This window comes from Eupeodes corollae, chromosome 2 (genome assembly GCF_945859685.1).
Source record: "Eupeodes corollae chromosome 2, idEupCoro1.1, whole genome shotgun sequence".
Classification (NCBI taxonomy): Eukaryota; Metazoa; Arthropoda; class Insecta; order Diptera; family Syrphidae; genus Eupeodes; species Eupeodes corollae.
Genome location: NC_079148.1, coordinates 110934325 through 110960823, shown reverse-complemented (window position 1 = coordinate 110960823; position 26499 = coordinate 110934325). Strand labels below are relative to the sequence as shown.

At 34.6% G+C, this 26499-nt stretch overlaps 2 protein-coding genes and 1 long non-coding RNA gene across 8 annotated transcripts in view; 2 read left to right on the top strand and 1 right to left on the bottom strand.

Moving 5' to 3' along the window:
- LOC129948500 (uncharacterized) overlaps positions 1–22409 on the bottom strand; it is a 53915-nt gene extending 31506 nt beyond the window's left edge. The window contains exons 1-2 of one of the 5 annotated variants that reach the window (XM_056059520.1): positions 22019–22409; positions 21448–21782 (exon numbers count right to left, since the gene is read on the bottom strand). In XM_056059520.1, the coding sequence (XP_055915495.1) occupies positions 21448–21539 (92 nt within the window). In that variant the 5' untranslated portion in view covers positions 21540–21782; positions 22019–22409. Of the gene's footprint in view, positions 1–21447 lie in introns of all 5 variants that reach the window. The other 4 variants (XM_056059522.1, XM_056059521.1, XM_056059523.1 and 1 more) reach the window with 4 other exon arrangements.
- LOC129948502 (uncharacterized) lies at positions 4269–10708 on the top strand. 2 transcript variants are annotated; one of them, XR_008781891.1, is made up of 4 exons: positions 4269–9327; positions 9382–9922; positions 9986–10130; positions 10204–10708. It is a non-coding gene; the product is annotated as an uncharacterized LOC129948502 (long non-coding RNA). The 2 variants fall into 2 exon arrangements; XR_008781890.1 differs by having other exon boundaries at positions 9986–10708.
- A 2544-nt stretch (positions 22410–24953) lies between the features above and the next one.
- Positions 24954–25902, top strand: LOC129945891 (fas-associated death domain protein). Its single transcript, XM_056055849.1, has one exon. It carries the CDS (start codon positions 25064–25066, stop codon positions 25754–25756), a length of 693 nt encoding a protein of 230 aa, XP_055911824.1. The 5' UTR covers positions 24954–25063; the 3' UTR covers positions 25757–25902.
- The last annotated feature ends 597 nt before the right edge of the window (positions 25903–26499 follow it).

The window sequence follows — 26499 nt, the reverse complement described above, 5'->3', positions numbered from 1 at the left end:
AAAAACTTTAAGAAGGGGTTTGTTCGTAGACTACTATATTGACATGTGGTGTTGAAACGAGCTTGAAGCTCACCTCAATTCTTTATAAAGGGTGATTTTTTTGAGGTTAGGATTTTCATGCATTAGTATTTGACAGATCACGCGGGATTTCAGACATGGTGTCAAAGAAAAAGATGCTCAGTATGCTTTGACATTTCATCATGAATAGACTTACTAACGAGCAACGCTTGCAAATCATTGAATTTTATTACCAAAACCAGTGTTCGGTTCGAAATGTTTTTCGCGCTTTACGTCCGATTTATGGTCTACATAATCCACCAAGTGAGCAAACAATTAATGCGATTGTGACCAAGTTTCGCACTCAGTTTACTTTATTGGACATTAAACCAACCACACGAATGCGTACAGTGCATACAGAAGAGAATATTGCGTCTGTTTCTGAGAGTGTTGCTGAAGACCGTGAAATGTCGATTCGTCGCCGTTCGCAGCAATTGGGTTTGTGTTATTCGACCACATGGAAGATTTTACGCAAAGATCTTGGTGTAAAACCGTATAAAATACAGCTCGTGCAAGAACTGAAGCCGAACGATCTGCCACAACGTCGAATTTTCAGTGAATGGGCCCTAGAAAAGTTGGCAGAAAATCCGCTTTTTTATCGACAAATTTTGTTCAGCGATGAGGCTCATTTCTGGTTGAATGGCTACGTAAATAAGCAAAATTGCCACATTTGAAGTAAAGAGCAACCAGAAGCCGTTCAAGAACTGCCCATGCATCCCGAAAAATGCACTGTTTGGTGTGGTTTGTACGCTGGTGGAATCATTGGACCGTATTTTTTCAAAGATGCTGTTGGACGCAACGTTACGGTGAATGGCGATCGCTATCGTTCAATGCTAACAAACTTTTTGTTGCCAAAAATGGAAGAACTGAACTTGGTTGACATGTGGTTTCAACAAGATGGCGCTACATGCCACACAGCTCGCGATTCTATGGCCATTTTGAGGGAAAACTTCGGAGAACAATTCATCTCAAGGAATGGACCGGTAAGTTTGCCACCAAGATCATGCGATTTGACGCCTTTAGACTATTTTTTGTGGGGCTACGTCAAGTCTAAAGTCTACACAAATAAGCCAGCAACTATTCCAGCTTTGGAAGACAACATTTCCGAAGAAATTCAGGCTATTCCGGCCGAAATGCTCGAAAAAGTTACCCAAAATTGGACTTTCCGAATGGACCACCTAAGACGCAGCCGCGGTCAACATTTAAATGAAATTATCTTCAAAAAGTAAATGTCATGGACCAATCTAACGTTTCAAATAAAGAATCGATGAGATTTTGCTAATTTTATGCGTTTTTTTTTAAAGTTCTCAAGCTCTTAAAAAATCACCGTTTATACATGAATCGAGTTGAAATGAGCTTGATTCGACTCGATTCCGGTCGGGGGACGGAGTCGAGTCAAACTTTGTGAAGAATAACATGTGTGGAGGATTTGGTTTTACTGATAATGCGTTATGGTCTGTTTATTTGCATTTTTGTGTACGAAAAATATGTTTTGTTTCAATCAAATTTGAAAAAAAAAATGCACATTCTTATATGGTGCAGAATTATTCAGTTCTTCATTGTTTAACACGAATCAAACTATATCACTTTCATTTCATAAGAAATATCGAAACACCATTTGCATTTTAGAAAGCGCTGTCAAACTTAATCATTTTTAAATCTTCTTGTACGGTGGAAACACCAAAAAGTTTTATTTAATTTAAACTGAGATAAACCTTTGGTGGAAACTTAGCAAAACTTAATTATCTTTTCTATTGTTTTCTCTTGCAAAATAAACCCAGTTAGTCCATTTTCATTAACAAAACTAAATAATATCAACAGCAACAGATTAATTTTTTTTCCCCAATGGAAAACACATGATTCCAAATGCACAACTACTCAACGAACACAGCCATCGAGATACAAATGCTATATCAATCATACCAACATTTTAGAAACAATGACTTAACATCAGAGTCTCTAGCTTACAGAAGCGATTTAGTTGATCTAATAACGCGGGAAAAACTGCAATGGGCGATAGACAGCTTTGATCCATATAAATCTCCAGGACCAGACGGAATCATTCCGGCCGAACTACAAAAATGCTCAGACATGATCATGCCACCATTGGAAATCATTCTGACAAGCTGTGTAAGGTTGAGATATATTCCCAAAGCCTGGAGAATGGCAAAAGTAGTCTTCATTCCTAAAGCAGGGAAACCCTCACACGTTTACCCTAAAGATCTACGACCAATCAGCCTTCCTTCTTAAAACCTTGGAAAGATTGACTGAAATTTACATCAGACATAATTTAAAACCATGTCTCATTTCCACAGCTCAACATGCTTACTCTAAGGGAAAATCAGTAGAATCAGCACTTCACTCGCTGGTACGTACTATTAAACATTCCCTCGAATACAAAGAATATAACTTGGTAGCGTTCCTAGATATTGAAGGAGCTTTCAACAACGTCAGTTACCAGGTGATCACAACAGCAATGGATAAGCTGAAATTAGAGAGGTCACTCATAGATCTTATAAGTCTCATGCTCAAAAGCTGGACAATAATTTCTAACATGAGAAGTTTTACTACCACCAGATCGGTGAATCAAGGCACTCCCCAAGGTGGAGTCCTTTCGCCTCTTTTATGGAACATGGTAGTAAACGACCTACTTACAGCATTGGAAGCAGAGGGTTTTAAGGTGATTGCCTATGCTGACGACGCGTCGTCGTCGCGACGTTGCGATATCCGTATCTGGGAAGCACCCCCAAGTTCTCTCGGAACTCCTACAAATTCCCTAAACAGGCTAACTAAATGGGCTAAGCAATGCGGATTGGACGTCAACCCACACAAAACAGAATTAATACTCTTTTCGAGAAGATATAAAATTCGACTAGAAACTTTAGCAAAGTTTTAGAAATTATGCCGGTTAAAAATGTTCCAAAGAAAAGACGTTATCTTGTTCAAACTTGAAATTAGAATAATCTTTAATTTTATCATATGACCTAGTGTACAATACAAAATATATACAATCCATTAATTTCTTTATATAATCTTGACATTCAAATGACATTTTTATCTTATTTAACAATTTGTGGAACGTATTTATTATTATTAAAAATGAACTAAATGAATTTAAAAACTGAATGAATGTTCAAATACTTTAAAGTTCTGTTTGCATTTACGCGAATTATTTACATTCGCACATTCTCCCCGCCATTGTTTTGATAGTTTGGTATAACCCTTTTGCGCTGCACTATCGACATCTTTTGGTTTTCGCTGATTTTAACCCAACTCCATTGAACATGTAACGAGAGAGAATATTTTTAGAAAAGGAATTATAAAAAAAACAACAAGTACAGTAAGTAAACGAAACCAAAAGCAACAAATATTCTATCATAACACAAACGTAGTATGTGTAGTGAAAGTACCGCTGATTGTTGATTTTGTTTTTTTTTTGTCTCATTCAATTGAATGGGATTTTATTTCTTTAATATATTTAATATCGTGTTTCGTGTGCCGGTCGGGTTGCTTTCCGTTTGTTTTTAATTTGATATAGTTTAAATTTTGTTATTTATTGTTATGAATGTGATTAATTTATTTAGTTTAATTAATTTAAGAAAACGGTGGTTTCATTTTTGATGCGTTACATCAATTTTAGCAATATAATTCAAATGCGGTTGAATTAAATAATAGGTACATAGGTACCTATATGATTATGTTGTTGTTGTGTTGTTTAGTTAAAACAATGGGTGAGTTCCTTTTATTATGTGCATTCATTATAATTTTATTTAAAATTTAATAATGCAGTTTTGTGCTTCCATTGAGAATTGTGCGCATAATTGTTTGTTTTGATTTTGGCTTGAGAAATTATGTGCATAATTTTGAACGAGTGGGGTCGTGCATCGGTCGTATGTTCTCGCGTATTGTTATGATTAGAATTATTATTATTTTTTTTGTAATTTGTTTTAAGCAGACATATTTTGATCGGGCGGTGCCGTGTATCGGTTGTATGGTTTTACTCGTTATAATTTTGTTGAATTTTTATCTTGAGTTGAGTGTTTATGTTGCAAATTTTAAATTCGTAGAAATTGTGTTTTATTTAAATAAATTTTATTTGGTGGTGACTGTGAAGTGCTTTTAACATTTAGTAAATGCGATTATTTGATTTCATAAATTATTGAAATATATTTTGTTTTGTTGGAAATATTTATTGATGTTTTAATCGAAATGTTGCATTAAGTATTTTAATATTATATCGGTGTTTTGAAACGTTGAATTAAGTGAATTAATATTTAATTTCGGTGAAATGAATAATTGTAGGTATGTGTTCTTAATTATGAGTTGTGATTTTATTTGGTTTGTTTTGAATCTAGTGAATTAGATGTGACGTTTGACGTGCTGAAGCTGAATTGTGGACTTAAGTTTGATGTTTTGGCTGCGGACATTACCATATTAGCGATGAATTTAGATTAAGAATTTGAAATAAGCCATCTTGTTTTAAGTCAAATTGAAATATTTTGAATCAAATTGTTTTAATTTTGTTAAATTATATTGTTTATTTGTTGCAGCCTTATTTATAGTTTATAATTTTAAGATCAAGTTACTGATATTATAGTTTTGAATAAATTAAAATTTTCAGAATTGAATTGGTGTTTTATTTGATGTGGTTTGTTTACGATCTCTTTTTTTGTTTTTGTTTTTAATTTTATGTTTTGATGTGATGATTTTATATGATTCTGACGGTTTTAAATATGATTTATATTAGACTCGTTTGTTCCGTGGTTTTGTTTGAAGGTAAAAGGCAAATTTTAGTAATCGGTCGTTTAAACTGCCCAGACTTAGTGCGGAGCGTGACAACGCGTACCAAACCGTCTGACCCGCTGTGGGTTTGTTCTATTCGCGCCATATTCCAATGTGTTGGTGGAAGTCGTTCATCCTTCAAGAGAACCAAATCTCCTATCTTCGGCTTTTCTTGTATTTTTGTCCATTTTGGGCGTTGTTGAAGCCGAGATAAGTATTCAGAATTCCATCGTCTCCAAAATACTTCAGATAATGCCTGAACTCGTTTCCAGCGATCTTTATGTGTAATGTTTGTTTCTGTTTCACCTTGTGGTACTGCATGCAAAGATTCTCCGACTAAGAAATGTGCTGGAGTTAGTGCGTTCAAATCATCGATGCTATCGGTTAGTGGGCATAGAGGTCTCGAATTCAGACAAGCTTCTACTTGTGCTAGAAGCGTCGCGAGCTCCTCGAAGGTAAGCCTCTCAATTCCAATGACTCGTTTGAGATGGTACTTGACAGACTTCACACCCGCTTCCCATAGGCCACCGAAATGGGGAGAAGCTGGGGGAATGAAATGCCAATCTGTACCGCGATTTGCCAATAGTTCTGCTACCTGCTTCCAGTCGTGTTGTGCTTCTTTCATCATTTTTGCCAGTTCATTATTGGCACCGATGAAATTAGTTCCGCAGTCGCTATAGATCTGCTTACAAATTCCTCTTCTGGCAGTGAACCGTTTGAATGCTGCTAAAAATGCTTGGGTGGTTAAGTCTGATACTGCTTCGAGATGAATGGCTTTGGTTGCCAAACAGATAAATACTGCGAAATAGCCTTTTAGTATTTTTGCTCCACGGGCTTTCCAGGCTTTTATCTCGATTGGTCCCGCATAGTCAACACCGGTGTGACTAAATGGTCGCGATATGCGTACTCGAGCAGCAGGTAAGTTTCCCATCAGTTGTTGCATTTCAGATGCCTTTTGCCGGTAGCAAGAAGGGCATTTATGCAACTGGTACTTGACGCTTCGCCGAATCTGTCCTATCCAATATCGTTGTCGGATGTAATTAATCATTTGCTGGATTCCGCCGTGTAGAGTTTGCTTGTGAGCATCTCTTACAACCAGACTCGTAAAATGGTGGTTGCTTTGCAACAGTATCGGATGTTGGGCATCGTAGGAAAGGAGGGAGTTTGCTAAACGTCCCCCGACTCGTAAGATTCCGTCAGAATCAAGAAATGCGTTTAATGAAAGTAAATTCTTTGGAATTTTGGCATTTCCAAGAATTTGTTGAATCTCATCTCCAAACATCTCCTTCTGTGCTGCCTTGACCACTATTTGATGTGCTGCATCTAATTCTTTAGGATTGATTGGACCAGTGATAGGACCAAGCTTAGGTCGACATTTTATTGTGAAACGACGACAGGTGGCGACGACTCTAAGTAATTTGAGCAACCTGGAAGAGTCGTGAATAGCCTGCAAGATTTTATCGCCATGAGTGATATTGATACTTAAAACATTCACTTTACTTTTATCCTTCTTTTCTTCTTCAGTTTCGTTGTCGATGGGTTGATGCGGAGCATCGAATTTCCATTGTCGGGTTAAAAATTCAGGTCCATTCCACCACATATCCAATGACTCCAGTTCAGCCGGAAATACACCTCGAGACGCTAGATCGGCTGGGTTATGCAATGTTGCAACATGACCCCAGCTGTCGATCTGTATAAGCCGCTGAATTTCGGATACACGATTGGATACGAATGTGGTCCATTTTGCTGGTGACGCTTGTATCCATGCCAACGCTATCATCGAATCAGTCCACGCGTAGATATCGACATCGGGGATGGCCAAGATATCCTTGGTGTAACTAAGTAGCTGCGACAGAAGAACAGCTCCACAGAGTTCCAGGCGAGGCAGCGTGATGGTTCGCTGACTTGGTGCTACTTTTGTTTTTGAGAGAAGCAGGCTGGTAAGGATTCGATCGTCCGTGTCTAAGACCCGAATGTAGACTACTGCACCGAAAGCTTTCATGGAGGCATCACAGAATCCGTGAAGTTGGACAGCCTTATTAGATGGGCTTTTCGCGATCCATCTCGGAATTCGCAGTCGTTCGATGAGAGGAAGTTCGCGTTGAAAAGCTTCCCATTCCGTCTTTAAGGGAGTAGGAATTGGATCGTCCCAATCACAACCATGCTCCCAGAGGCGTTGCATCATTAGTTTCGCTGTGATGATGCAGGGTGATATCCACCCGAGTGGGTCGAACAGCTTAGCGATGGTGGACAACATTGACCGCTTTGTGATGTCTTCTGGTGAAACTTGCAGATTTTGAAACGAAAAGTAGTCGTCAAGTGGAAACCACTTGATGCCGAGTGTCTTGACATGATTTGAGGTGTTAAACGGGAGTTCAAAATCGAGTTCTCGATCCTCAGCAGCGATGTCTTCCAGGAGAGCCTTGGAGTTACTCGTCCATTTCCTCAGGTTGAATCCCGCAGACGCTAAGAGCTGCTTGGCTTCATGTTGTTTCCTCTTGGCTTCTTCGATGGAATCTGCTCCACTGATCAGATCATCAACGTACATGTCCTCACGGACAACCTTCGCCCCTTCGGGAAAATTCTGACTTTCATCGTCGGCTAGTTTCTTCAAAACCTTAATCGCAAGATATGGTGCGCTCGCTGTACCAAACGTGACAGTGTTCATTTTGAAGACTTTAATCGGCGAAGATTTCTGTTCCCTCCACAAAATTAGCTGAAAGTATCGGTCTGGGAAACTAACCATAATTTGACGGTACATCTTTTCAATGTCTGCCGTAAAAGTAACTCGATGAGTACGCCATCTGAGAACAAGATCAATGATATTGGTCTGCAATTTTGGACCTACAAGAAGATGCTCGTTTAGGGATTTCCCATCCGAAGCTTTAGAAGCTGCGTCAAACACCACTCTCAGCTTTGTTGTGGAACTCGCTTCCTTAAAAACTGCATGGTGCGGAAGAAAATAATGGTAAGGGGTCGCCAAAACCGTGTCATCTTCATCTATTTCTTCCATGTGTTTGAGCTTGATGTACTCATTTATGCACTTTGAATAGTCCTCACAAAGTTTAGGATTTGCAGCAAGTCTTTTCTCGAGATGGAGAAATCGTCGAGTAGCTCCTTGACGGCTGGATCCCATCGCTGGAAGGCCTTCTTTGAACGGTAAGCTGACTTGGTAACGCCCGTCTGGTAAACGTGTCGTATTCCTCTCAAAATGTTCTTCACAAGCAATGTTGTCTAGGGTTTCATGTGTCTGGAACGGCGTTTCTTCCATCTCCCAAAACTTCTGTAGCTGGATTCCGAGGTCAGTAACCTGCACGAAACTTCGAATTTGCCGGGGAAGTTCCTCTGGAACTTTCCCTAACACGATCCACCCTAAATGCGTATTTTGCGCTATCGGTCCATTGTTATCCGGAGACCTTCTTATTTCCGGTAGCAGTATTTGGGCGCAAACATCACTTCCAAACAATAAATCGATAGGAGCGGGTTCGTAGAGATGGGGATCTGCTAACGTAAGACCCTTGAGGTGATTCCAACTGTTGGGTACCACTCGTTGGGCCGGGAGATGCCCAGTCAGCGACTTAAAAACCAATGCCTGTGTGGCAGTTTCAAACGTCGAATGGCGAGAAGCAAAATGCACTTCGACTGTATGCTGTGTTGTGCCGCTGCTGACCAACCCCAACCCCGATACCTCAACAATGGCACGTCGCCTTTCCAACTTCAGCAGACGAGCAGCAGCTTCTGTTATGAAAGACGTTTCTGACCCTGTATCAACCAGGGCACGTAGTAAACGAATTCTTCCATCCGTGGCTCGCGCTTTGACAACTGCTGTAGCTAAGAGCACCTGGTGTGTTTGGGCACGATCACCGTGCGACGCGTGGTAGTTTTGAGTTTGTGGACGAACAGCTGGTTGGAACTCAGGCGCATTCGGGTTCACTGAGGCCTGAAATGTGTTAGAACTAGAACCGGCAACTCTCGGTTGAGACGGCATACCTTGGCTTGATGTTCCGACTTGGGTCTGATGTTCAGAACCTGGTTGTTGAGGTTGAAAAGAGTTATTATGGTGCTGCAAATGCAGGAGTGAGTGATGTTTCTGTTGACAGAAATAGCACCGACTCAAACTCTGGCATTCCTGGAGAGAATGCCCATATGTCAGACAATTTTCACAAACATGGATTCCCCGGACTACTTCTCGGCGTTTGACACTGTCCATTGCCAAAAATTGCTGGCATTTTCTAAGGGAGTGCTTGTTGTGGTTGCACAATTTGCAAAGAACTTGGCTAGTTTGAAAGTGCTTTGGAATTTTCTGAGGTTGATGCTTTACAACATGCTTTGTATGTAAAACCTTTGAAGTCGATGGTTGAAAGCGTGGCCTTGAATTAACAGATGACTCTTCTTTGCGCCTGGTGGGCGTAGCTAGCTCTTGTTGGCCCATAACTTCAAGCGTACGGAATCGTGTCTCTAAAAATTCGGAAAACGCATCAAATTTCGGTAAGTCCTTGCTATTCCCTAATTTTTCCTCCCATAATTTTTGACTTGTACTAGGAAGCTTTTGTACAAGGAACCATATCAAGACCGTATCCCACGAAGAAATCGGAACCTCCAAATTTTCAAGAGCGAGAAGACATTCTCTAGTTGTATACAAGAGCTCCTTGAGACCAGATGCCGTTTCTCGCGTCAATGAGGGTTGACCAAAAAGCGATTGCATTTGGATGTGCACCAGAATGCGTTTATGATTGTAGCGCTCTTCCAAAAGTTCCCATGCCTTTTCATAACTTGCAGACTCAACAGCAATGTTTTGCATAAAACGATGTGCATCACCTATTAAACACGTTTGTAGGAAATGCAATTTGTCGATGTCCTCCAGGGTCGCGTTTTTATGGACGAGAGCTTGAAATCTGTCGTGAAAAGCACGCCAGTTTGTGTAAGATCCGTCGAATTTGGGCAGATCAATCCTCGGGAGACGAATCGCCGAATGTGAGGACGATGCAGAAGAATGAGGGGGCGGAGCACCCATTAGGACATCACCTGCTATAAGTGTTTTCGATTTTTCCATCGCCTCTACCAATTCTGCCCTATATTCGAGGTAAATATCATACATTTGATCATAGACCACTAATAATTCATCCTTTTTTAAATATTCTTCCAGCATACCACCACCAATGATTGCCTCGTGATAGGCTTTCGACGTAGCTAGATCTTCTTCTAGCTTTGAAAGACGTCCCGATGCATATGCTGGTGTTCTCCGCTCCTTCGGAGCCTTTTTGAAATTAGTAAGGTCTTTGATGACTTTTGTAAGTAACCCCTTTTGCAATTCCCCATACTTATATGATTTTTCCATTTCTTTAAATTATTTTTAAATTACAGAGTAATATAAAAAAAAAAAACGAAATCGGGACAGGTTTTACTAACAAGAAAAGCAACGACTTACTGCTTGTATGCTGCGGCTACGGCTGCTGACTTTGTCGGTGAATTGCTGCTGACGTCGTCGTCGTCGTTAAAGATGCTGCTGGCGTCGTCGTTGATGTTGCTGCAGGGGCTCCGAGTCAATGATGGATCGTTTAAATGATATATTTTGTATACTTTTCCTTTTTTTTTATTTTAACTAGATTTCTTGTTTTTTAAACTGCACACACGGCACTATATATTAAGTTTTTTTTTGTGTAAATGTAATTTACTTAATGTTTTAACTTTAAATTTGCTTGCACTGATTGTTATTTAAATTAAGAAAAACAAAACCTCAAATACTGTTTGTATGTTAAATAAAAACTCGAAGGACCAAATGTTCTCGACTAGAAACTTTAGCAAAGTTTTAGAAATTATGCCGGTTAAAAATGTTCCAAAGAAAAGACGTTATCTTGTTCAAACTTGAAATTAGAATAATCTTTTTTTTTTATTTTAACTAGATTTCTTGTTTTTTAAACTGCACACACGGCACTATATATTAAGTTTTTTTTTGTGTAAATGTAATTTACTTAATGTTTTAACTTTAAATTTGCTTGCACTGATTGTTATTTAAATTAAGAAAAACAAAACCTCAAATACTGTTTGTATGTTAAATAAAAACTCGAAGGACCAAATGTTCTCGACTAGAAACTTTAGCAAAGTTTTAGAAATTATGCCGGTTAAAAATGTTCCAAAGAAAAGACGTTATCTTGTTCAAACTTGAAATTAGAATAATCTTTAATTTTATCATATGACCTAGTGTACAATACAAAATATATACAATCCATTAATTTCTTTATATAATCTTGACATTCAAATGACATTTTTATCTTATTTAACAATTTGTGGAACGTATTTATTATTATTAAAAATGAACTAAATGAATTTAAAAACTGAATGAATGTTCAAATACTTTAAAGTTCTGTTTGCATTTACGCGAATTATTTACATTCGCACACCTCAGATTAGCCCACCCAAGATTAGTGGAATACCATTAAGCTTTTCCTTTCAAGCTAAATATATATCATTTTAGACAAAAAACTAAATTGGAAGGCAAATATTGATGAAAGAGTCTAAAAGGCGCTTTTTACTTGTAAAAAGGCCATAGGATCAAAATGGGGCTTCTCCCCAAAAATAACCCACTGGCTATACACTTCGGTAATCACGCCGATACTTATTTATGGAGCCGTCGTATGTTGGACCGCGCTGGACAAGATGGTAAATCTAAATAAGCTCAGCAAAGTCCAGCGGTCAGCAGGTATGTGCATCACAGGAGCACTTCGCTCAACACCAACCGCAGCACTGGAAGTGCTTTTAAACCTAGCACCACTTGACATCTTCTCTAAAAAGGTGGCTGCCAACTCATGTGTAAGGCTTAGAGCCACCTCTCAATGGACCGGTAACAATACTGGACATACTACTATTCTAGACAATTTCAGATCTATCCCAGATCGCTTAGAGTATACCACCCCAAAAATAGTATTTGGTAAAAGATTCCATGTGTCCATCCCTTCAAGATCCTCCTGGGAAGAAGAAAAACCCCTGGAAGACGATGCGGTACACTTCTATACTGACGGTTCAAAGACCGATCACGGAGTTGGAAGTGGTATCTTTTCAGAACAACTGAATCTCAGTCTATCCTATAGACTTCCCAATCAATGTAGTGTATTCCAGGCAGAAGTAATGGCGATTAAAGAAGCACTATCCTGGCTCAAAGAAAACGTTATATCTTGTAAGGATATACGAATCTTCTCAGACAGCCAAGCCGCTCTTAAATCTCTCGCGTCTGTCTCCACAAACTCTCAAACAGTCCACGATTGTCGATCATCTCTGAATGAGATGACGGAACAGTTTAACATTCACCTCATTTGGGTGCCGGACCACAGAGACATTCCGGGAAATTGCAAAGCCGATGAGCTCGCCAAAAACGGAACACTTCTGCCTTATGATAGACAAAAACATAACATAGGAACACCACTTGCAACATGCAAATATCTTCTCAAGCAATATGCTCTATGCAGACAAAGTATAAGCTCTACAATTGGAGTAATAACGGGACACTGCCTCATAGAAAGACATGCTCTGAGGCTAGGGGTCTACACAAATGACTTCTGTAGAAGCTGCATGGACGAGGAGGAAGAGGAAACAGTCCGTGTTTTTTTGTTTAGATTCAATACAATTGAATATTTGTCAGAATGATTTAAAACAAAATTGTTAATAATTTACATATATGTATATGGTAAGAATATATAAGAAATTATGTATGTATATTTAATTTATTTTTATGTTTTCTGTTTTTCAATAAGAACTGAAGATAAGGTTTTCATTCGTAGATTATGGTCTCAGTAAAATGGTTCTTCACGTGCAATAGATGACGCTATCATTGATAACATGAAAATGTTATTTGTTTATGCTAACTTTTTGCAAAATAACAACAATTATTTTTGTATAAACAAAAAAAATTCGTTGAGTCAGCTTGCAAAATTAAAATTATATTTTTGTTTACAATAATTTATTATATATTAGCTGACCCGGCCACGCGTTGCTTTGGTTAACTTTTTTGTCATATTGCATTGAACTTAAATTATTTAAGATAACCGGTAGGAGAACATCAAACATGGGTAGCATCATGCTTTTTAACATAGATTACATTTGCAAGAAACATGGCGCCCTTCATGACTGATTTTCTACTACCGTTAATCATTATTACAAATAAATTATTATACGAAGACAAACGTTAAAACTAGTTTGGGATTTTAAGTGGAAGAATTTTGCACACAATTGATCAAAACCAAACATCAATACAATAGAATTAAATTTAAAATATATTATGATTTTTACTCAAGTATGTAACAAATGAATACATTACAATGTTTTTAATAAATAACATGTGACAGTTAAACTTATAAATAAGGTAGGTAGGGTGTTAAGTTTTGAAATCTTCTAAAAATAACATTTATCATTTTGAATACTTTTAATTTCAATTTAATTAGCACTAATTGGTGTACAATATTTTTGGTTAACCTTTCTTTTGCTAACACAAATACGTTCCACGGTTGTCCTAAACGTCAGAAAAACATGGATTTTCCAAATCTTAACCACAAATGGACACTGTTTGGCCTTTAAGCTTATTTGTAGACATGGAAAAAGCTAAACGAATTGAAAACTGTAACCTTCTGAAGGTAGGTAGAATCTGACCGTATCATTTGAATACGTGGCAACAAACCACTTTTTCTTTAAACTTTCCAGTTAAAATTGGTGCTTCAAGATTATAAAAGGTGAGCCAAACTTTAATCGAAGATTATGTGAAGGCATTTCAGGTATATCTAGTGAATTGGAGAACTCGGAGAAACTTTTGGTTTTGTGGGAAATAGTTTTGAAAATACTACTTTTTTCGTCAAGGCGTTAGCCCACGATTTTCTCGAAAAACTGAAAAAAAAAATCATTTTTGAGATTTATGCATCAATTGAAAGTACACTATAATTTTCAATAACAACAGTATCTATTGACTTACAAGACATCAGATCGCCTGGTAACAATTGTTGTATCTGGAAGTTAATTCCGTCAACATTAACATTTTCGACTGCCAAAATAGACCGAAGACGGAGCCATTGTTCGGAAAAAAGGTGTGCTAATGGATCATCTTGTAATCGTACGTGCATGTTTATGGTCAATCGAAGTGTTTCAACACTTCGCCATAGGAATGATTGTTTTAAACATGCATTAATCTCATTATCTTATGCGCGATCTATAATTGGTAAGATATGTCGGAAATCACCAGACAAAAGTAAGAGGGCACCACCTGAAAGTTTATCATTGCCGTTTAAATCTTGGTAGTTCTGGTGATCGCATAGTGGTTGTGCTATTAAATTGTAGATTATATGAAGTGTTTTTAAGTTCTACTAAGCATCATCTATTGAGTGAATTCTCGCCATTTTATAGAATCATTTGGACAGATAATTGTGACTGTCAAATAATAGATAACTATGTGATAACAGTTATATGTATAGAGTTTTGAACAATGAAGTAATTAAAACCAGATATAATTTCACTTTATTATATTCACTATTATATGAATTTAACTTATACTTCACTCTTAATATCACGTGGCCGTCTATGCTAAGATCAAAAACTGAAAAAGTAAAATTCACTATTTCGTTTACTGCAAAAATATTCTTCTAGAAAAAAATGTACAATAAAATAATATTGCATTTCTAAAATGAGATGTAAGCTATACTATCTTTCAAGTTGAATCAAACTGCACACGGTGTACAAATTTGATTAAAATCGGTTAAGTAATTTAGGAGTCCGTCGCGGACAAACATCGTGACACGTAATTTATTTATATGTGTTAAGATAAGAACAGTAAGTAAAAAACTTAAACATCGGTTTTAAAAAACTTGAAAGCTACAATAAGTAGTAAAATTACAATTGTATATCTTTATCTTTTTCGGAGGACTAACAAGATGATTTTTAGGTTTTATTTTAATAGTTAGAGGTGCATACGGAGTCGCCACAATATTGTTAAGTTAAAATAAAAAATCGAAAACATGCACATACAAAAAAGATTAGACATAAGTTGATTCGATTAGTTGAGTTGAATTGATAAAATGTTTTGTCGACATTTCAGAGTTCGTCTTGATTTTGAGTGAAGTCATAGTGTGAATGTTGGACACCATTCTCCGATCACAGTTATCGAGTATAAAACGCTACAACATCTCTGAAATGCTGATACTCGAATATAAGTCAAACCTTTATCCACAGCAGGATTTTCCTTTTATCGGTAGTGATTCTACTGCAGATGTTGTCTTTCTTATTCATAAGAATTTATTTCTAAACTATTACGTATGCTTTTTTTAATAAAGCAAATAATAATATGAATATAAAATACAATGCATATCTCTTCATCAGTTTAACAACAACAATAATAAAGTAGTGTATTGCTTTTTTTAAAGATAATAATTATAATTTTAACATTCGTTGCTTGTTCAATAGTTTTAACAAAATCATTCATTTTTTACAATGTCTCAGTATTCAGTTAAATTCGAAACATGATATCATTATCTTTTTATCATGTTTATGTATTATGTAGGTACTACTGTATATGCATGAATTTACACATTTATCATTTTATACATATATAAGAAAACAATATTATGAATAGTAGATGAGAGAATTAGAAACGTAATATTCATGTTTATTATAAATTCTAAAACCACTTTCCGTTTATTATGTACTAGTATCACTGTTAAGTATTTGAAATGCAATCATATTAAAACTACTATAACAAAAACTAAACAGCTGAGCAGCGTATTTACTTCCGCAATAAGAAAAATGATAGATAGACTTGTTATTATAATATTTTTGCCATTATTTAGCTTAATACAAATTTCTTATAACTTTTTGCCATTAGACTAACGTTTATTCATGTTTTCTTGAAAAATTTTAGTAGTGATAAAAAGGTATGTTCTGTCTTCGTAAATCCCATCCTAGACATTTTTTCCCACATGTAAGATACTTTTTTTGTAGGCTAGATAAAGATAAAAACTATAAAAATAATCAAAATGATGTTCTCTAATTTAAATATAAAGAAAACATTGGGATGAACAGACAGCCTTCTTAGCCATCAAAGTGCCAATTTAAATAAAACAAATTTTAGCAACATAGATCTAAAATTAAACATATAGGTACCTATGTATCTATGTTACTAATAAATTGTATAATGACGCGTCTGTTAATAATGCAGAGTAGAAGTTATATTTTGATTATGTTTGTTATTTTGTTTACCAAAAGCCGAATAAAAGACAACAATATGAAAATACAAATATTTAGGCACTTTCTTATCTAACTGTTTATAACACTATAAAACAAAAAAAAAAACCAAAAATATGTGCTTCAGTGATATTATTATAACAATTTTTAATTTTGATACCAACAAAAATATCACTGTTAAATCATAATTCAAAATTTCAGTCGCAGACAAATTTTCGTTTTGTTTCATACAAAATTATGAGTTTTTAAATAAACGACTGATTATTAAATAAAAAGGACGTAGGTATAGTGGAAAATGACAACAACAACAAAAATTAAACAATTATTTACTCTTTAACAGTATAATTATTTAATAAACCTAAGTTTAAGATTAATAATAAATATTTAAGCCAGTTGTATAAAATGATTCAAATTATTTTATAAAACAACAACTAATTGCATCCATCCATCCATTTATAATTTAAACCCGCTAGAGATTGTTTACATAGCACAACAACACAACATAAGAGGTCAAACGAGTTTATCACTCTACTTTCTGCGCCATATCATATCTGCCGGAGACTGTTTATAAGTTTATACGTATAGAGGATGTAGATTGGTGAAGCTCTAAGTTACTTATAAAAACTAAACATGCATGACTTGGCTTGACTAGATTAATTAAAATACACATAGGTACGATAGTTGAATGTGAAGTGTACCTGTTTACATGTTAGGTTGGCTATGCACCTTAATTCACGTTTTGATAGTGAGATTTTTGTTGATTACGCGAAAAAATAATAAAATACTCTTTACATTCCTTGGAAATTGAAAGAAAAACAAACAAAATTTTGCATTTTATTTTCACTCAATATGGTGACTTAATAACTTTGGTTGAATAGGTTTCCCCTAACCGAGTAATTGGTTTTCAGTTAAGGTTTATCATATAACACCTACCTATAAACAACTTTTTTTTGTTTTAAGAGCTTTTGTAAAGACCTCTATTGATTTCAGAAGTTAAAAAAAAAGTACATTGTAATAAATAATATTGAGACAATCACGTACTAAAAATCAGTATAAAAGGTCGAGAGTTTATCATAATAAAAAAATAGGAACGAAAACAAATCTTCAACGACCACGTACCTATTACGTATGCGGAATTTCACAAGGTATAGGGTGCAGGTGCAGACATGATGTCAAATAAGTATAACCCACCTTTGTTTTAAAACAAATAAATAACGATAAGAGTCGTTAGTTTCGATTTAAAAGCGATTCTCAAAACTGTATACAAACTCAAAAGGAAAAGATTAAAGTACTCTCTCTTTGGTACTTGGTAGACAATCTTTGTGTTAAGGTACTTTAAGGATTAACTAGGTAGGCAGGTAGGTACCTATTCCACATTTCCTTTTCATTTTTCCGATCGAGATTGATATGTCCTTATTCTTACAGAAATACCATTTTATATCAGAAAGTTATTACGCTAACATATGAAGACGTTCATTGTGATACAATTATGACGTAGGTACTAAAAAAAGCTTAAGCCTTGAGCGATTAATATTATTAGTACTTGATATCAAATTAATAATCCTCGGTTACGCATCCGCTCAAACTTATTCAAACAATTAAATGTTATGTGATGAATAATGCCTTTTTATCAAATCAACAGATAAGCTTTTATAATTGTTTTTCTTTTTGTTATTTAATTAAGAATTATGTTTATATGAACGTGTGCATTTAAAAGAGAAAAAAACACAAGTTAAAACTATTGGCATAAGCGTTTTACATAAATCCACCAGACCAGGTGTTAATGTGATTTCACTCGATAATAATTCCTATATACAAAATGTACTGCTACACATTGTAATTTATTTTTACTTTTACAGCATTTAATTCTTCATTCCATTATAACGACGGCAATGCATTTGAGAAGTAGGTAAGTACCTTGGCTGTTAAGCTGCAGCTTATATCCAATTTTTTGCAACAACAAATATTCATTAGGTAGGTAGTTTATTTTTTAACCCCAAAATATATTTTTTTTGGAAGTATGTATGATGACGCACACGATTCAAATAGTATACCACTGTTTGTCTTCACAGTACTGTGAAAAAAGTAAAAAAAAATTACAAACTGAAAATGATTTGAATTTCATTTTGCTTAAATTATGTTATCCCACCTTCAAAATGTCGTAGGAATCCTTTGAATCAGAAACTATCTCTACAAATTGAAATTGAAAGATTAGTTTAAAATTCCAACTTACTTTTTAATTCTTTACATTTAGATTTCAAGACTGTCTAAAATTTATTTCGCACAGACTGAAAAATTTGGGACAAACAGTAGTGAAGGAATTACAAAGTACAAGCTTTAGAAAGGCATAGGAAGAGGCACTTTGATTACTAAGCATAGAATTCTTGGCACCGTATATGAACAAGTAGGTATGTACATTATTCAAAAATTTTATCTCTATAGACTCCAGTGAGCGCGTCACATAATTCGCAACGAGAACCCAGCTCGTAAAGTCATTTGCAACACAATTTGTGGTAGCCTTTAGAATGGTAGAACGAATGTACTTACACTCCCTTGTGGTTCGCAACTAGACAACATAGGCACACGATCATGATAGATGAAGAGGCTTGTTAAAAGATGCCACTTGGTCACTTAATATTGGATTGGAAATACTTGCCTGTAACAATGGACAAGTTCAGTCGGCATAAGAGACTTGAAAGTTATTTAAATTCTTCTTCTTCTACGATTGGCCAACTGCCAAAAAATGACCTTCCAATTAAGGCAACTTTATTGGAAAGATTTCTGGAAAGTTAGTCAAGAAAAATCTCCTTTACTGTCAAGTCAAGTCCACTTATGTCGAAATGACAGTTGATCATTTTTTTTTCATTTAACTGAAAGCTGAACTTTATTGCTTTATGATTTATCAATTTATTTTTTGCACAGTTGCATTAAATTTTTTTGTGTTTTAGAGTTGCTTGTCAAATTGGAAAATAGATAAATAATATTCGTTTACGATACAAAATACAAATCTTGATGGACTTGTAGCTTGCCTGGGGAGTGTTCTGGAGGTAATAGTGTTTTTGATAGTTTTTATAAGATGAATTGAAAGTAGTTAGTGAAGCAAAGTTTCAAGTTTGAAATATGACACTTAAAAAACAAACAAGCTGCCGTTTTCAAAATGTACATTCAAAGAACGCAGTCGACTGAAATCGAAGTCCATTATGTCGCCTAAAACTGCCCATTGGACTATTTAAGGGATTTGAAAGTATCTGATTGGCCAACTGCCAAAAAATGACCTTCCAATTAAGGCAACTTCATTGGAAAGTAGACTGGAAAGTTAGTCAAGAAAAATCTCCTTAACTATTAAGTCAATGCTAGCATTCACAAAGCTAGTGGATACGTAGTCAAGGGATTGGGCGCATTCACAAAGCTAGTGGCTACGTAGTCAAAATTCAACTTGCTTTGTGAATGCAAAACTACACTACAAAGCTAGTCAATCTGGAACTGTCATATCATGAAAAATGCAAATTTATAAAATAAGAAACATTTTTGATTTGATAACTTTAACTTATCTTTTCTGTTTTTAAATTCAATAAAATCAAATTTAAGACACAATTTGAATGATTTATATTTGTATTTAAATAATGAACGATTTATTTTGTTTTGAATTCGTGTGTTTTTACTGAGCAGCTGATTGTAAAACGTCAAAATCATTCTCCACTAACTTTGTAGCCGAATTTTTTACACTATGTCGGAGGGGAATTGTCAACTACTTTTGTAGTTAGATTCAGCCAATCAAAATCCCTTGACTACGTAGCCACTAGCTTTGTGAATGCGACCATTCTGATTGGCTAAATATAACTACAAAAGTAGTTGAAATTTCCCCTCCGATGTATTGTACAAATTTCGGCTACAAAGTTAGTACACACTGGTTTTGACGTTTCACAATCAGCTGGTGGGTAAGGACACAAGAATTCAAAATGAAATGAGTCTTTCGGTATTTAAACACAAATATAATCAATTATATTATATCTTCTATTTGGTTTTATTGAATTTAAAAAGTAAACAAAAACTATTCAAAGTGATGAAAACACAAAATGTTTCTTATTTTATATATGTATTTGTATTTGTCATAAATATGACAGTTCCGAAAACTTTGTAAACTATACACAAGCTTTGTGAATGCGTCCAATTCCACTTATGTCAAAATGACGGCTAATCAGGATTATTCCATTAACTAAAAGCTGAACTTTATTACTCTGTGATTTATTTATTTTCTGCACAATTCCAATTTATGTTTTATGTAAAAAAGTTCCTTTTCCAAAGGAATGAGTAATATTTATGTAAAATACAAAATACAAGTCGAGATCTACTTGTAGCTTTCCTGAGAAGTTTTTTTTTAGACAATTATGTTTTTAGTAGTTCTTGCACGATCAACTAAAAGTAGAAGTTGGGTAAAGTTCCCAATTCGAAGTTTATGACACTTTAAAAACTTGGTCAAAATGATATTAACAAATAAAGCAGTTGACTGTAAATGAAGACCCTTGTGTTGTCTGAACGTCTTTATGCGTTTTTTTTTTTCAGATGTGTTGTTTTCAATTTGACAATATTTTTTTCAACGTTGGGTTTTTGACAGCTGTCATTTGATTTATGGAATGTTTGGTTTGTCATTTCATAATGAATAGACTTACTTCTTAGTGGATGTTGATGTGAAGGATCTTATATTCCAACAAGACCGCGACGGCGCTACATGCCATACAGCCAACAAAAAAACAACTAGGTAATTTGTTTAAGAAAAGTTTTGGGAAGCGCATTATCTCGCGTTGTCATGGGCCGCAATTGTGATCTCCAAGATCGTGCGATTTAACTTAAACTGGTCTTTTTTTGTCGGGTTATGCGAAGTCCCTTGTTATGCAGATAATCCCAAGGCGATTAAACCCATGGAACAGAATATCCGACGCGTTAGTACAGACATATAATTGTGTCTCTCGGATAGAATTTATTATATCCAGCTGAGGGCTAGTTTTCCGAAACCATTTTTTAAACAAAATGCTATTTGTGTGTACAACGAAGTCTTGCAATTTTTATATCCCAATCAAATTCGTTTAAAAAAGTAAACTTGTTACCGTTTGGGTATTTTTTGTTTGGAATCAACTTGGGTTTGGGTTCAGTCAGTGACCCAGGAAGAATTTTATCTTTCAAACAAAATAAATACAAATTAACGAGTTTATTAATATATTCTAATTTTTAATACCACAAAAGACCCAACACAGTCCATCCACCTTCCAAACTGATATTTTTTTCTCTTTATGCAAGTGTAGAGATATCGGTTGGTTGGAAGAGTTCCACAAGCACAAAACTCGAAGTAAGAAGCTGCAAATGAAGCTTAGCAGCAGCTCAGCTCAATGAACTCACCTGACAACATTGGTGTAGTGAGGACCTGATCCCGTGCCGGTACTCCAATCCACATTCTCGATATCCGATGATTTCCCAATATCGCAGGGCATTTTCTTTTTCTTTTTTTTTTTGATTTCTCTAGTAATTGCTTTTCAAACGATATCACTGTTTTATTTTCCTTTTATTTTTATTCCACTGAATTAATTCTTTTGTTCACTTTATATTTGTTGTTGGGGTTTTATAAAAATTAAAGATGGATGTAGCGCAACACTAAATAAAATGCGAATTGCGAATCGAACTCGTTTAATGGCGATGGTGAAAAACTCCAAGCAATTCGCGAGGTGAGGGTGGATCTGGATCATCAAATAATGGACATGGACACAATAAAAAAAAAACCAAAACAAAAAGAAAAATATAGACCAACAAAAAGAAACGAAACGAACAAAAAAAATGCGAATTGCAATAAGTAGGGAGGCTACCAGAGAAAGCACAGAGGGAAAATACGAAAAATTAAATTTATAACAAAGAAAACGTCTTCGTTTCCAACAAAAGAACAAATTTTTATTTTGGATCGGATTTGGAACTCTACATTATTTTTCTGTATTTTTGTTTGTTACTCAATCTTATTTATCTTTAGATTTACTTTTCGTTTTCGACTAAATCAAAATCCTTTTTCAGATTTTTTCCAGTTTCTTTTTATTCTAATTTTAATTATGTAAGTAGGTTTCTCGGGAGATATACAAATTGATGGCACAATGAAGGTTTAATAAGTTTTTGTGCAGCCTGGATTAATGGAGCGTGGTAAAAATTTCGTAAAAGAAAACTTTTTTAAACAATTTTCACAAACTAAAAACAGCGCAGTCGAATAGAAAAGTCCATATTTTTGCTCTTTTGTCGCAGAAAACGTATTTCGCGTTCGTTCACAAACGACTACGTTCGCTAATGAAGAAAAGAAACAGATAACAGAAAAAGCGAAGCAAAGAGCAAATTGACACGGATGTACGTAAAAGAAGTAAGAGAAAAAAGTAAAGTCAACAAATAAAAAAAAAAAACTCAAACGAGTTGAACTAGAATTTTTAGCGAGTTGACTCAGCGCATAATAGATTTGTTTGGTAACGTTAAATTTCTTCAATCCGTGAAATTTGCTGTCAAAAGTGAAGGCAACGAAAATTTTTGGATTACTAAACAGTGCTAATATAAGAGTTTTACGGAATGGATGCATTCAACGCATGAAATGACAAAGCTCAACATTGTTGCATTTGGTTACTAGTATATTTTGTCTGATAAATAAATATCTGACATTAGTAAATCGTTGCTGGGCCATGTTTTTGCTGAAATTGAAATTATAAATGAATATTGGATCTGTGCCGTTTTATTCCGATTATTCTTGAAATGATGTACGGTACAGTGTGCATAGAAAACTAGTGGAGGAGAAGATGGAACAACTAGTTGTACTGTAGATTTAGACTAGGCGCGCACGAAACTGTTTGTTTCTAAACTGAGCACTTTAGACTTACGCGAGAGTCCGCGCACATGCAGAAACCATTTTGTCGCCCATTCGAGCAACTTTTAAGTTTGTGTTTTTACTGTAAGCCAATAGGATAAAATCCCAATGTTTGAAATGGGTGTGTTTAATACCAGAGTTCTTTCCGGAGTCATGCCCTTTTCATGAAAATTTCTATGACCAAGTTACACATATTTTTTTGTAAAATAAAAGTAGATGAATCTCTATGTTGGCTTAAGCTATTGCAATTTTTTTGTATTAAACTTTTTATATAAAACTTCCAACGTGAACGTAAACGTAAAAAAGCAGCGTGCGATAATACTAAACATTTTGTATACAAAGGTGTTATTAAAGTTTTGACAAATTCAAATTTTAGGATTTATTGTACTTCTTACTTCAGCTGAAATCTAAGCTAAAGTGTGACAAAAAAACGTTATGTAGTAAGTGTAATTGTTCTTGTGGAAGCTATCCTTAAAGTTGACTTACTAGCATTGCCCAATTTTATTTTTTGTAAGAAACCATTTTTTCGTAGTTTCTTGATTTATTTTTTCCAACTCTAAAAGACTCATAAATATTCATTTTATTTAAACATGAGAAAAAACACACAAAATACAATTTATTTTAGAAATAAAAGTACTACTGTTCTAGAACTTAATTGAAGGTAATTTTTTTGAGACAATTTTTGTTAAAAACACTTTTTAATGTATGATTTTTATTTTTTTTTTAGCTCTTAATGAAAGCACTAAGAAATTGTTTATCCAATAAATTTGTATAGCTCACAATGAAACAAAAATATGATACTTTTAGGCTTTTCACACCAAACCCGAAACCCGGTTTTCGCGAAAATATCGGTTTTCGGTGAAAACCTATATCAAAAACTCAAGTTTTCCCATACATTTTTAGTAAACCACAAGTTTTATACAAAACCTCTCGAAAACAAGTTGCAATTCAAAGTTGAACTAAACAATCAAACCTTTCGAAACATTCAGCGCTCAATTTAATGTAAACAAACCAGCTGATGGCTTTTGTCAAAACCAATATTTAATTTTGAAATAAATTTGGTCGTGGTAAGTAATATTATTTATACAATTTCCTTACAAAATAATAATACACAAAATAAAATTTATTTTAGAAGGTAGCCATAAATAATTTTAAGAGGGCGCTTTTTTGAGGCAGTTTTATTAAAAAATATACATGTTTTTTTAATTTCTTTTGGCTCTTAATGAAGGCACTAGAAATTTATCAGTCCAATAAATTTTAACAGCTCACAATGAAAGAAAAATATGAAAATTTAGCTAAGTTTAAGCTTAACTATATTTTACATAGAATTTTGTATGAAAGCCTAATTTTAGCTCAAGCTGCGTGCCATGTTAAGTACCCGTGGCATGATGGATAGTGCGTTGGACTGTTATGCCAGAGGTCTTGGATTCGATCCCTGCCTATGCCATCTAAAGCCTTTTCACAGTACTGCCTCTTGCGAGGAATTGAAAAATTCTCCACGAGTAATTCTTGTCATGAAAAAGTACTTTCTCTAAATTAGCCGTTCGAATTCGGCCTTAAATTGTAGGTCCCTTCCATTCCAGACAACAGTACTCACATACAAGAATGGTTGAGAGTTGTTAGTCACTAGGCCCTGGTTCACAACGGACTGTTGCGCCACCCAACTTAATTTAATTTTTTAAATTTTGCAATGTTAAATTTTTTGAATATTAAGTATATTTCTATTTTGTTTTTATGGTTCCATTTTGAATATGGATTTAGACTTTTTTAAATATTTACAATCTCTTAAAGATCTCCCAGAATTAATTCAAATCTCCATTATTGAAGGAATCAATCAATCTTCAAATTTTCATTAAGATAAAAAGTTGATAAGTTCAAAATTTTCGAGAAGTTGATGACAATTTTTGTGTTTCATATTTTACCTTTATGGATCTTACAAACGGACCTATGTTAAGTGAAAGGTGTTCTTAACCCAACAATGTGTTTTACTAAACAGGGTCTTTTATTTTGACGTTTCGAAATGAAACACGAAAACTGAGTGTGTTTAAATTGCATATTCAACATTCATTGCATATAATCAAAATCAAAAGAAGTAAGTTAAATTATAAGACTTGCTAAGAAATATACAAAATGCCAGAAACTCAACACTGGAGTTATGATTTAATAAAATCGGCGATAAGCGAGAAACAAGTAAATTCAATTGATATAGAGAACTTCAAGAGGCTATTCAAAGATGAAATCCAATCCTCAAGACGCTATGCCAACATAAAAACGCTTAACGATCTCCTGGATTGCTTGGAACGAAGAGACAGTCTTTCTGAATATAACATCGATCCTCTGCGTACACTTTCTGAATTTTTTGCTGATGATGAAATCGATATTGCTTTAGAGAAGTATCAGAAGCCAGTGGATTCAAATGATCTACAAAATAAATATGCTCTTCAAAGGAACCTCGAGAAAATTGCCATCAAAAGTGATTTCAAGGAAATACCTCGTCCACCTCCACAAATGGAACAAAAATCTATAGTTATCATAGAATTTACCCAAAAGAAACGGGATGACATCTATAAACTTATTGTTCGTGATATTGGAAGGGATTGGCGTTTCTTTGGTCGTGAGTTGTCTATCCGCGCTGGAGATTTGGATAGGATCGATGCAAAGCATCCCAACGATCTACATGCAAAGGTATATGAAGTTTTTAGCATTTTCGAAACCGATCCAAGTAACAATCCTAGAGAGCATTATAATATTATCTGCGAAGCATTGGACAATTGCAGAAGAAAAGATATTCGAAGATTAGTTCAAAAAGTAATGAGCTATTAGAAGTTATCTCTTTTAAGTAACAAAACCAAAGTGATATAATTTATATAATAAAACGTAACGAAACATAGTTTTTGTATTTATTTGCAATTTGCATTTTGTACATAGTAAAAATTTAAAAATAAATATAAAAATATTTGTACCTATAAGTAGTTTGTTAGTTCAAAATTAATTTGTTAGACCTTCATTCCAGGTTCAAATATCTACAAAACAAAAGAAAGAAATTATTGCAAGTTCAAATATATAAAAGATATAAGTATAAAAATAACGTTCACTCTTTGCAAATCGCACAAAAAGTTGGTTACATTCTGTTTTTCTTTTACGTGAATCTTGGAACATTCAAATTCTAGAGTATTTGTATCCAATCGTGTTAAATAAACTAGCCTTCTTAGTCCCTGCTTTTAACTTTTTCCTCCTCCAAAAAATAAAAGGAGTGCAAGAGACCTGGGAATGCAAACATGTTTTTTTTTGGTTTGTCGGTTATAAAAAGTGAAAAACCAAAACGTACTAAATTAAAATTTTCCCGACAGATTCTTGTTTAATGTTTAATGCTTTAGGTTTAACGATGATATCATCAAACGTCCATAAGAGGTGTGTTAACTTTGGATTCCATTTACCAATAAGTGATATCTTATCTATTTAAGTAATTTAAAAATACTAGAAAGAAATTCTTAGTAACAAATTTAAGATAATGTAATTCCGTTAATAGGAATTAATGTGTTTGGTTAAATAAATTTTATATTACA

What these genes read in the sequence shown, in the direction of transcription:
- LOC129945891 (XM_056055849.1), top strand. Translation starts at nt 25,064, where the DNA reads ATGCCAGAAACTCAACACTGGAGTTATGATTTAATAAAATCGGCGATA.